General features: G+C 59.9%; 2 protein-coding genes across 2 annotated transcripts in view; both read left to right on the top strand.

The window, feature by feature from the left end:
• F10 (coagulation factor X) overlaps positions 1-4,213 on the top strand; it is a 13,511-nt gene extending 9,298 nt beyond the window's left edge. Inside the window, exons 6-8 of the mRNA XM_010831449.1 lie at positions 1,369-1,610; positions 2,743-2,860; positions 3,554-4,213. Coding sequence (XP_010829751.1) covers positions 1,369-1,610; positions 2,743-2,860; positions 3,554-4,170 — 977 coding nt within the window. The 3' untranslated portion in view covers positions 4,171-4,213. The remainder of the gene's footprint in view (positions 1-1,368; positions 1,611-2,742; positions 2,861-3,553) is intronic.
• Positions 4,214-5,825: 1,612 nt separating this feature from the next.
• Positions 5,826-12,025, top strand: part of PROZ (protein Z, vitamin K-dependent plasma glycoprotein) — a 10,330-nt gene continuing 4,130 nt past the window's right edge. The window contains exons 1-4 of the mRNA XM_010831448.1: positions 5,826-6,905; positions 9,076-9,239; positions 11,504-11,528; positions 11,919-12,024. Of these exons, the coding sequence (XP_010829750.1) occupies positions 6,818-6,905; positions 9,076-9,239; positions 11,504-11,528; positions 11,919-12,024 (383 nt within the window). The 5' untranslated portion in view covers positions 5,826-6,817. The remainder of the gene's footprint in view (positions 6,906-9,075; positions 9,240-11,503; positions 11,529-11,918; position 12,025) is intronic.

Below are 12,025 nucleotides of genomic sequence, written 5' to 3'. Positions count from 1 at the left end.
GGGGTGCAGGGAGGGGGTGCACAGGTGTGTGTGGGGGGTGGTGAGGGCCAAGCCTCCAGGTGGGGAGCATGTTCTGGAGACAGTGGTGTGTGAGGCTGCACACAGTCCGGCCCCTAGCAAACTGTGGAGCTGCTGTCATGGTGCCCGGAACCCTGGGAAGGGCACGTGCTTGGGAGGCTAGAGTTACCAGCACCAGACCTGTGGGCCGGCCAAGGAGCCTCGGATGGGGTGCAAGGGCCAGGGGAGAACCTGGGGCCATCCAGAACTGATTTGGCTGCAGTGGGTCAGACGGAAATGGCTTTTCCCTTGATAAAGCTGGACACCACGCATCTGGCCCAGGAGCTCAGGCGGGGCTGAGTGAGGGCCCGGGTCCTGGGGGTGGGCGAGCTGCTCCCCACCGTCTCACACCCCGGGGGAGGTCCTGTCTGACCGGGACTCCACTCATGTGGGGTGGGGTTGGGCCAGAGCACCTGAGAGGCCATGGCCCCGGTCAGCCCAGCCTCCAGCAGGCTTCCCACTGGCCCCGTAGTCCTGACCACCGGGGGTGGTTAGGAATGCAGAGTCCAGCCGCAGGCTGGGGTGGTGGGCAACTTCAGGGCAGAGGCAACTGTGCCCACCGAGCCTCTCAGCAGGCGGAGGACAGTGAGATGACATTTCTGTTGGTTAAAAAAAAAAAGTGAAGTCGCTCAGTTGTGTCTGACTCTGTGACCCCATGGACTGCAGCACGCCATCTCATCCTCTGTCATCTGCTTCTCCTCCCGCCTTCAATCTTTCCCAGCATCAGTGTCTTTTCCAATAAGTCGGTTCTTCACATCAGGTGGCCAAAGTATTGGAGTTTCAGCTGCAGCATCAGTCCTTCCAGTGATTATTCAGGACTGATCTCCTTTAGGTTGGACGGGTTGGATCTCCTTATGTTTAACACACATGGCAGAGTTGACAGGGCTGGGGGCACTGTGCCCCCCGTCCCCCTGCTCTGACAGGGTTCGGGGCACTGTGCCCCCCGTCCCCCTGCTCTGACAGGGTTCGGGGCACTGTGCCCCCCAGTTCCCCTGCTCTGCCATCATGGTCTCGATGTATTAACACCAGCCATGTCACCCACTGCCCCATGGTCCTCTGTTCATCCACAGCCCCCTGACTTTTGCACGCATCCCAGCAGATTGCAGAGGCCCTGAGACCCCTCAGCACTGACCAGCCAGAGGTCAGGGCTCCCACCCGTGACCCACCCCCACCCAGCAGGACACAGGGCACCCCACTCCACAAAGACTCCTTGTGGGCCCTGCCTTGTCCCCAGGCACGCTCCTCTGCCCGCTCCTCCCATGGAGTGGACTGTGTCCTCCTCGCCTGGCTGAGCTCGTGCGCTTCTTTCAGAGCGCTTCCCCTGTGGGAAGTTCACGCAGGGACGCAGCCGGCGGTGGGCCATCCACACCAGCGAGGACGCGCTTGACGCCAGCGAGCTGGAGCACTACGACCCTGCAGACCTGAGCCCCACAGAGAGCTCCTTGGACCTGCTGGGCCTCAACAGGACCGAGCCCAGCGCCGGGGAGGACGGCAGCCAGGTGGTCCGGATAGTGGGCGGCAGGGACTGCGCGGAGGGCGAGTGCCCATGGCAGGTAACTGCGGGGCTTGGAGGCCAGGTGGCTGGGGCGGGGGAGGCGTCTGCTGGGCACTGCAGGTGGCTGAGGGCCTGCGGTGGGCGATCGGGCCCCGAGGAGCCTGGGCTGCAAAGGCTGGGCCTCGGGCCTCTCGGTCGCCACGCCCCCCACCAGGCAGAGGAGGGGCTCCAGTCTGGGCCATAGCGTGGGGTCTGTGGGCACAGGGCGGTCCCCCAAGGCTGGTGTGTGCTCTTGGGTTTGACAGGAGGCAAAAAGAGTCTCTCTCCTTGTTTCACTTCTAATTTGAAAGATTCTTTTACCCAAACACCTAAGTCCTGAAGAGGCAGATGGTGCCTTAGCGAAACGTATATCCATTTGTTTCCAAAGGTAAAAAGCCACTCTTTGGTTGTTACTTTGGACTAAAGTCGCCAGACTTAGCGAGTGAAGCACAGGCTTCCCTCACACATGACTTTCAGGTGAACAATGAGCAACAGTTAGCAGCACGTGTCCCAAATACCACGCCGGACACACACATTGAAGACGACTTGCTGTTCACTTGAGTGGGTTTCACTGGGGCCTCTATCTACCCGGATCCCTTGCTTGGACCTCGGGGTTTTAGTGTCCAGAGCCAAGATCGCTTCTCCTACAAGTGACGTTCCCAGAGCTGCGACAGTCCTCAGTGATGACGTCCACTGGCCCACAGCTACACGCTGGGTCTACGTACGTCTGACGTGTCACGAGCCCGTGGAGGGACATGCCACACCAACCACCATCCCCAGAGAGCGTGCTGCGGGTCATGGCGGCTCTGGGCATTTTGAGTATCAGTCTGAAGGCACCAGGGCATCTTCTCCAGAGTGTAATGTTGCCACCCAGGAAGGGCGGGGAGAATAAAGACCAGGAGGGCCTGGCGGGCGAGTCTGGAGCCCACAGCACTGGGCACTTGGCAGGACCGTGGGGTCCACGGTGGGCTGGCTCCGAGAACCAGCAGGGCTGGGCAGGACAGCCCGTGGGGGTGGGCACTGGGGCACTGCCCAGGGCCTCGTTCCAGCCTGAAAACCCCACGAGCCCTTCTGCAGGGAGGCCCACTGCCGGCGGGGGCGTGGAGGAGGCCAGTTAAGGGTAACGCTCCCCAGCACCTGCCCCTCCCCAGGCTCTGCTGGTCAACGAGGAGAACGAGGGATTCTGCGGGGGCACCATCCTGAACGAGTTCTACGTCCTCACGGCTGCCCACTGCCTGCACCAGGCCAAGAGGTTCACGGTGAGGGTCGGTGAGTGCCGCCCACGCCCCCAGCGCCCTCCTCCTGGTCAGACACTGGGACCGACAGACGCTGGAAACACGGGGAGTTAAAGCCCTGAGACCCTGGGCCGGGGGAGAAAGGGGAAGAGGGGCCCCCTCCTGCAGGAAGCCTACCAGCGCCCCCAGCGGCCTGCATATCCCATCTGGGGGTTAATTCCGATCACCCCCCTTCTCCACCAGGTCTCAGCTGCTCCGTGAGCACCCGGTGAAAGCCACATCCGCGATTCCTAACTTGCTAGTTACATTGCCTTTTCATTACACATTTCACAAGTTTACAGGCGAACCTCATTTCAGTAATGTTAGATACTGTCAGCTCCACATGTAATCAGTTTTTGCAGTACTCAGGAGAGATTTTCAGTTATTTTCTTCATTCTGAGTCTGAGAACAGCACACATGGGTTCTGACCCGTGCCCACCTGGCCCTGTGGCCTGGAGGGGTCTGGCAGTTCAGACCAGGTGGCTGGTCCCACCCACGAGTGGACAAGGGGTCAGTGACCGCTGACACCGGCTGGGAAGCAGAAGGCTGTCTCCCCGCCTCGTGCTTCTCGCCTATATTTCACATTGTCTAGTGACCGCGTGCCAGTCTTTAAGCAGAAACTATCACGACTACTTTAAGGTGTCAGCGATGTGCTGGCCCCGAGCTGATGGCCCTGTCCTGTCCTCAGGCGACCGGAACACAGAACAGGAGGAGGGCAACGAGATGGCACACGAGGTGGAGATGACTGTGAAGCACAGCCGCTTTGTCAAGGAGACCTACGACTTCGACATCGCGGTGCTGAGGCTCAAGACGCCCATCCGGTTCCGCCGGAACGTGGCGCCCGCCTGCCTGCCCGAGAAGGACTGGGCGGAGGCCACGCTGATGACCCAGAAGACGGGCATCGTCAGCGGCTTCGGGCGCACGCACGAGAAGGGCCGCCTGTCGTCCACGCTCAAGATGCTGGAGGTGCCCTACGTGGACCGCAGCACCTGTAAGCTGTCCAGCAGCTTCACCATCACGCCCAACATGTTCTGCGCCGGCTACGACACCCAGCCCGAGGACGCCTGCCAGGGCGACAGCGGCGGCCCCCACGTCACCCGCTTCAAGGACACCTACTTCGTCACGGGCATCGTCAGCTGGGGAGAAGGGTGCGCGCGCAAGGGCAAGTTCGGCGTCTACACCAAGGTCTCCAACTTCCTCAAGTGGATCGACAAGATCATGAAGGCCAGGGCGGGGGCCGCGGGCAGCCGCAGCCACAGTGAAGCCCCCGCCACCTGGACGGTCCCGCCCCCCCTTCCGCTCTGAGCGGGCTCCCTCCCTGCCTGATTACAGTTGTGTCCTCTCCTTAGTCTGGGCCTGTTCTTGCCCCACGGAAGTGGAAATGAGACTCCAGGGACCAGCCCCGGGCTGCCTCCCGTCCCCCGCTGGGAGTGCCCCCGGGATTCGGGAAGGACGGCCCAGCTCCGGGAAGGAGCCTCAAAGCCTGTCCTGTCTCCAGTGCATCTCTCTGTTCTCAGAGGCCCCAAGCTGCCATCCAGGCCACTCAGGACTCTGCAGAGGATCTGGAAGCTGGGCTGGGGGCTGGGTCAGGCGGGGTCTCCCTTCACGGGCCCTCCCAGGAAAGGCAGGCACCCTGGGAAGAGGGGCCCAGAGGGCCTCCTGTTGCAAGGATGCTTTGCCATCGACCTATCGGCCTGTTCTTTACCGGCTTCAGCATCACGTCCCCCGAGCCAGGCCCCACAGACTCTGAAGTCCCGTACACGCCCCTGGGGTGACTGTCCCCAGTTGGGGCTCTGAAGTCCCGGGTCCAGGCAGCATCCAGAGCACTAACCCGGCTCTGATGAGTCCCTGCTGCCCCTCAGGGCCCCTTCACGCAGGGCGCATGCCGGGGGGCTGCGAGAGGGGGGCCCTTCCTCTAATGGTCACGTCCCCAGGCCAAGCCCGCCCACCTGCACCAGCTCCAGGCCCTCAACCCAAACAGTCAGGAAAGTCAGACATGCTTCTCAGAGACACGGTCACCTCGGCGGGGCCTGTTGTGTTTCCCGAGCCATTTGCCTTTTGCGTAACCCAACGAAGCAAAGTTCCAAAGTTCCATCCCAAGAGTCCCCAGGGGTCACCAGACAGTTTTGTAAACAGGAGATATTGCAAGTTTGGAAAAATCAGTGGGACCAGGCTTCCCAGAAATGGTCAAACCAGAGGGTTTGTTCCCAAGTGTCCCGCCTTGACCTCCACAAAGGGAGGCCCCACAGAGAGGGCGGCGGAGGCCAGGCTGGCATGGTGGGGGCAGGGCCTCCGGGCAGAGTGAACCCGGGTTTCTCGGACAGTGGAGTTCAGAGTCCCGAGACGACTCGGGGACACCTGGCTCCCGTCACACTTGCGTCTCCCCCTGTTGGGGCCGAGCCCACAGGTTAGCGGGCAGGGGGCTAGCCCCTGGGAAGGGAGGGCCCTCACCACCTGCAGGCCAAGCCATCCCTGCAGGAACCGGAGCATCAGTGGGGGCTCGGGCCGCGCTGTGGGGAGCATGGTCTGGGCCTCACAGGGCTGACTCTGGGCCTGGGAGGACTGCGTCCGGGTCTGAGCGTCTCCCTCTGGAGGGAGACGAGGCTGGTGTCAAGGTAGCCCCGAGCCAGGCCTGCGCCCCAGGAGAGCCGGTCCACCCGGCCTCTCCGAGGAAGTCTCCTCTGGGATGGAGAGGAGCAGGAAGCTGACAGAGAGGAAACGTGGGGGACAGGGTCTGACCGCCCTCCCGAGAGTGGGGCACCCTCGACTGCACCCGCGGTCCCATGGGGGGGACACAGGAGCGCAGAGGGGTGCGGAGGGGCCCAGAGCCAGGGACTGGCACACACAGGTGTTCGTGAGGCCCCCCGGGGCCGGCCTGAAGCAGGTGCAGCCCCTGCCCTCGGGGCTGCAGGGTGGGCTCCATTCTAGACGGGCCCTCACGACAGCCGCTGTGCCACCCCGACAGGGGCCAGAGCCCCGAGGAAGGTCGTCCTGAACTTCAGGCAGGACAGCGTAGCTCTGGTCCCAGGCTGTGTCATCACCACGTGGGGGTGTGCCCTCCAAGACGACGCCCAGAACAGGCTCAGCGGGGCCTCCACGGTGCCCGCATCCAAGAACGGGACAGCCTGGGAAATACCCCGCAGGAGAGTCTGAGGGAGACTCAGAGGGTGCAGGGTGGGGTGCGTGGGGTTCTCGCCAGGGACCTTACCAGGCCGAACCAGACACCTGGGCGTGCGGGGATAGAAGGAGAGACCGGCAGCCAGAGAGAGAGAGACCCAGAGACGGAGGCGGGGACTGAGAGGGACAGACGAAGTGCTCCCGGGAGGGCTCCGCCCTGACCACCCTGTGCGTTTGCTGTCCCCTGGGATAGTCAGCGTGCTGGTGCCCTCACGGCGCTGAGCGTGCTTCTCAGCACGTGTCCCCACATGGCACTTGGCGCCCCAGGGGAGCTGGTCTCCCCGGGAGGCAGTGGTGGGCTCCCCCGCCCTTGACAGAAGACCCGCAGTCCCGGCCTCCCCACCCGGGCCCGGCCCGGCCTTGTGGACCTCGTGAGGCCACCGGCCCTGCCCCGAGGGTCTGCCTTAGCCCCCTCCCCGGGGGCGCAGTCTGCTCGCCCACCGTGTTCGGGTTCCTCCCAGGGCAGCCCCGGGGCTCTGCGCTCTGCCGGCTCTCACTGCCAGCACCAGGCAGGGGTGACGCCTCCCCCACCCTCGCCGGAACGCTGAGGGCTCCACTTCCGCCCCCACGAGCCAGCGCCGCGTCCCTCTGCCTCGGGCTTCCATTTCTCCGTCTTTCCCCTCTCTGCTTTAAACAGAGAAACGCAGGAGTGGAGCCTGCACGCAGGACCCTGAACGCGCTGACGCAGGGTCTTCCGAGGGCAGCCTCTCTGCGGGGCGGGCTCCCTGCCCCCAGGCGGCCGCCCTGCGCGTGGGGCCGGCGGGGACTTTGGCCGATGCTGACCATGGCCGGCTGCGTCCCACCACCGCTCGCCGTCCTTGGGCTCCTCGTCCTCCTCGCCCCGCACGCCGCCTGGCCGACAGGTAGGTGCTCTCGGGCAGCGGGTGGGCACTCAGGGGCTTTCTCTGGGAGCCGAGGGGCTCCGGCAGGACCAGGGTGGTCTGTGCCCAGCTCCTGGTCTCAGTGCTGTTTGTGACGAGTATGTCGGAAGTAAACATGTCCTCTGGGGTCCCCAGGGGCTCAGACAGAGCTAGCCGCCAGGTCTGGGGCTCAGGACAGGATGGGGCACAGCTTCCGGGGAGTCCCAAGGGGACCCCAGCCCCTCCGCACGCAGCCCCTGCTCAGGGCCCCTTCCCCCCACCCCAACCTTCCTATACCTCTGAACGCAAACCAGCGACTGCAGATGGGGGACCCTGGACCCCCGCCACCCATGTGGCCATGATGCCTCCCCCAACTGGTGGCCAAAGTCAGGTTGCTGGGAGTTCAAAATACACCCGACTGCACAGCTTTAGCACAGAAATCAGAACGCAAATTTAGTTTCTTTTAACAGTCGTTGTGTGTTGAAACAGTAGCATTCTGGATCTGTCAGTTAGATAAGTATATTATTAAAATGATCATAACCTCCTCACGGCCCGAGTGGACCCAGGAAGAGACGCCCGCCCAGCCTAGGCCACCCTTGGCACCACTCGGAGGAAAGAGACACAGTCCCCGAGGGGACAGGGCCACTGGTAGAGAATCTCCTCCCGAGATTCAGTCACTGCTGTCGGCCCAGGGTCTGGAAACAGCGGTAATCTCGTGTCCCGTCCGCCTCGATGGCAGAGACGTGGTCTTTCTCAAATGGGGCTCCTGTCTAAACCTGCGGGCCAAACATGGTAAAAGGAAACCACCAACACATCAGGAAACAAGACAGCCGTGAACCTGCGGGAAGAATAGAATCAGACCCACGAAAACCTTGCTACCAGGCAGAGAACACAGGAGACGTGCAATAAAGACACGAGGAGGAAACAAGAGACACCACGGTGCTCAGACAACGTGAAAAGGAATCGGAGAGGACTTCTGGAATGGAAGTGTATTCGCTTGACTATTCACTTTAAAACCCAGTAAGTACGGATTTTAATATATAAAATCCATTAAATGTAAAGTGAAAATAAAGTATTCACTTTAAGGTATATTCACTCTAAAATCCATTAAACAAACGAATCAACACAAAGCATTTGGAGAAGAGTTCTCCTTCACAGCAGAATGCCAACAAGTAAGGACAGAAGAAGGCGAATTGGAAAGGTGCTATTCCACAGCTAAAATGGTAATGACTGATTCAGGAGAACTACCTCACTGATGCTGAAAACGTTCGGCTGAAGACCGTCGGGGAGGCAGGACATCGCGCCCCAAAGCACCTCCTCACCTGTGGATGCCATCCACGCAGTGGCCCCTAAACTGCACGTTCTCTCAGAACCTCGGAGTGTGACCTTTAGTTGGAATAGGGTCTTTGCACATCATCCTCAATTAGTGAACGTGAAAGTTGCTCAGTCGTGTCCTACTCTCTGCGACCCCATGGACTATACGGTCCATGGAATTCTCCAGGCCAGAATACCGGAGTGGGTAGCTGTTCCCTTCTCCAGGGGATCTTCCCAACCCAGGGATCGAACCCAGGTCTCCCACATTGCAGGCAGATTTTTTACCAGCTGAGCCACCAGAGAAGCCCTAATCCAATGACCACAGTCCTTATAAGAAGGTTCCACACAGTCCTCCCTGACGTGGCCCTGGTCCCCATATTTCAGAATGGTGCTTAGAGCTCCAGCCATCACATCTGTGTCCCAGGCAGCAGGATGAGGGGAGGGAGAAAGCAATGGCCAAGGGCCGCACCAGTTGTCTTTTTTCAAGAAGCTTCCCAGGAGCTGCAGCCTGGGCCTTCTGTGTGCATCTTGGTGGCCAGCGTTCGGTCACTCAGCCTCCTTTAGCACCAGGAGAGTCTGGCCAGGCAGCCGTGTGGCCAGCTAGAAGTGGAGGGCCCTCGTCCTGGCAGAGGATGCCCGGAGGACACAGCCTGCTCTCCACCCCGTCCTCTCGGGCTCCTGCCCTCCTGTTCTAAGCTCTGTCCTGCTTACCCGGCTGCACGTGGAGGGCTGGGTCCCAGTGTCGTCAGGAGCAGGAGGAACGGGCCACTCGTGGGTCTGCATGCCCGTCGCCCGGAGCCTGGCCCCCGGGCCTCAGCCCCACTCGCTGAGGCACCTGCACTCCCATCTTGCCCTGCAGTCTTTCTTCCTGCATCGAAAGCGCATGAGCTTCTGTCCAGGTGGAGGCGAGCCGGCTCCTACCTCCTGGAAGAGCTCTTCGAGGGGCATTTAGAGAAGGAGTGCTGGGAGGAGATCTGCGTCTACGAGGAGGCGAGAGAAGTGTTTGAAGACGACGAGCCCACCGTGCGTATCCCCGCCGCACACTCTCCTGCTTTCCCATGACTTGCTGCCTCGGGGGGGGGGGGGGGGGCGTGTTCTCCAAGAGAGACTCAATTAAGGAACCTACTCACCTACGTGGGAGGTTGATCTAACCCAGTGTACAGACGAGGAATCGGACACTGCAGGGAGTTCACTTTCCCCAGCCTGTCAGTGGGGGACCCCGAGGGCAGCTCAGTCCCCCTAAAGTCCCTAAACTCTCCCCTCGGATTCAGCAAGCTAGCACCCCGAGCAGCAGGACTCCTCACAGAGGTCGCTCAGCCTGTCAGGACTCACAGAATTTAGTATTTTTAATAGAGACGAGATGGTTTCAGTGTACCAACAACAACACAAAAGTCCTCCTTAGGATGCCTCCACAGTAAGAACACCTCTCATAATCAGCACCTTGGATCAGAAGCGACGACAGTACACTAAGACCACGGCCAGGACCTCGCCCGTCTCGGTTACCCAGAGGCTTGCCAGGGGCAGACAGAGGGGCTGCGTTTTTGTGCGTAAATTCTCAGAACAGCAAAACATGTAATATGCTTTACATATCAAGGCAGCAATATTTAAAGTTGATTCTGAACAAATGTTGACCTGTTTCTTGAGTACACACACACACACACACACACACACATATATATATTTTAGGGGGCTTCCCTCATAGCTCGGTAAAGAATCTGCCTACAGTGCAGGAGACCTGGGTTTGATCCCTGGGTTGCAAAGATCCCAGGGGAAAAGGCAACCCACTCCAGTATTCTGGTGTGGAGAATCCCATGGACAGAGGAGACTGGCGGGCTACAGTCCATGGGGTCACAGAGTCGGACACAACTTAGCGATCAAACCACCACCACATATATTTTAAGGTCTATTTATTTATTCATTCATTTTCGGCTGTGGCGGGTCTTCACGGCTGCAGTGAAGTTCTCTCTTGTGGCAGGTGGGCCCCCTCTCCCTTGCCGTGCTCAGGCTTCTCATCACAGCGGCTCCTCTTGAGGAGCACAGCTGTGGGCTCGTGGACTCAGCAGTTGTGGCCTGAGGGTGCTAGAGCGCTGGCTCAGTCGCTGGGCACGTGGGCTTAGGTGCTCCGAGGCGCGTGGAATCTTCCTGGGCCAGGGATGGGACCTGTGTCCTTTGCATTGGCAGGCAGACTCTTTACCATGGGACCAGGGAAGCCTCTCTCTAATATATTTTTTAACTGCTTTAAAATATATTTTCTCAGATGCCCATGTATAAGAAAACTCCTCTCAAATAGACTATCTTTCATAGAACTGGGAGAAATGAAAACTTCCTGGTGAAGGGAAAGCTGGGCTCGCCCCCTGAGGCTGCAAGCGCACTTGAGCTGTTGGAAGCCGGGGATGGTGTGCGGCCTGCTCATCCGCTTACCTCCAGGCTTTAAGTCTGAGTAGTCTCCTACCTTTAGATTCCCTGCCTGAAAACAACACCTCCTATACGCAATTTGCAAATTTCCATCATTGCTGAATTGGCTTATAAAATAGAAAAAGCGGTGGGAATTTCTCACACCTGCATCCGGCACTTGCGGAGTGGGGCCCTGGAGACCACCTGGGTGAGAGGTGCCCGGGGGGCCGTGGGGTCTGCGCTGCGTCTCAGCTACTGACACTTTCCCTTCCCCAAAGGTCGCAGCAAATCCACACCAAGCAGCTCGTGGAGCACACGCTGCAGTGGATGTTCAGTCGCTCAGTCCTGTCCGACTCTTGCGACTCGATGGACTGCAGCCCACCAGGCTCCTCTGTCCACGGGATTTCCCAGCAAGAATACTGGAGTGGGTTGCCATGCTCTCCTCCAGAGGATCTTCCTGACCCAGGGATTAAACCCACATCTCCTGCACTGCAGGTGGATTCTTTACCACTGAGCCACCTGAGAAGCCCAGAACATATATTAAAGAGGGCATTAAGTAGCTGTAGCTTCCCGGGTGGCTCAGCTGGTTAAAGAGTCTGCCTGCAAAGCGGGCGACCCGGGTTCAATCCTGGGTTCAATCCCTTGCTTAGAGAATCCCATGGATGGAAGACCCTGCCAGACTACAGTCCATGGGGTCACAAAGAGTTGGACACGACTAAGCGACTTCTCTTCACTTAAGTGAAGTAGATGTAGAGAATTTCATATTCTCGTTTCAACCAGCATTTACCTACTAAGTGAGCAGAGTCAGCATTTTCTTACCTTCAAGCTCAGCCACAGGAGAAGGTGGAAGAACAGGTGTTTGATTTCTAACACCCTTATGTTCCCTCGGACAGGATGAATTCTGGAGGACATACATGGGTGAGTGTCTCCTGCACCCGGCTCGCCGCCTCCTCTGCTTTTTGCTTTGATGGGAGGAAGCATCAACCCCACTCTCCAGGGCTGAGAACTCGAGGCCAGAGGATTCCCAGTGCCCAGCCTTGGGCCCCTGGACCTTGACCCAAAGGAAGGGCTCCCATCCGTGGGATGAGAGGGAAGCTCACCCCCTCCCCCAGCTCCCGTAGGCCTTGTGCTGATGGCCAGAAGCCGATTAAGCTGCGGAAGGCAAGGCTTGCGGGTGCTGTTTGGGGACCACGGTGACCGGGGGTCTCCAGGAGGCCTCTCAGCAAGGACATGGGTCCTAGAGGGGCAGGTGGGCCGACTGAGTCGGGGGCGTCAGGGGGTCACCCACGAGGGGCGTCCTCTCCGCAGGTGGCTCCCCGTGTGCCTCCCAGCCTTGCCTCAACAACGGGTCCTGCCAGGACAGCATCCGCGGCTACGCCTGCACCTGTGCGCCGGGCTACGAGGGCCCCAACTGT

The sequence above is a fragment of the Bison bison genome, unplaced genomic scaffold, assembly GCF_000754665.1.
Source record: "Bison bison bison isolate TAMUID 2011002044 unplaced genomic scaffold, Bison_UMD1.0 scf7180017864527, whole genome shotgun sequence".
Lineage (NCBI taxonomy): Eukaryota > Metazoa > Chordata > Mammalia > Artiodactyla > Bovidae > Bison > Bison bison.
The sequence above is the reverse complement of the archived record's forward strand: the minus strand, read 5'-3'. Positions and strand labels throughout refer to the sequence as shown.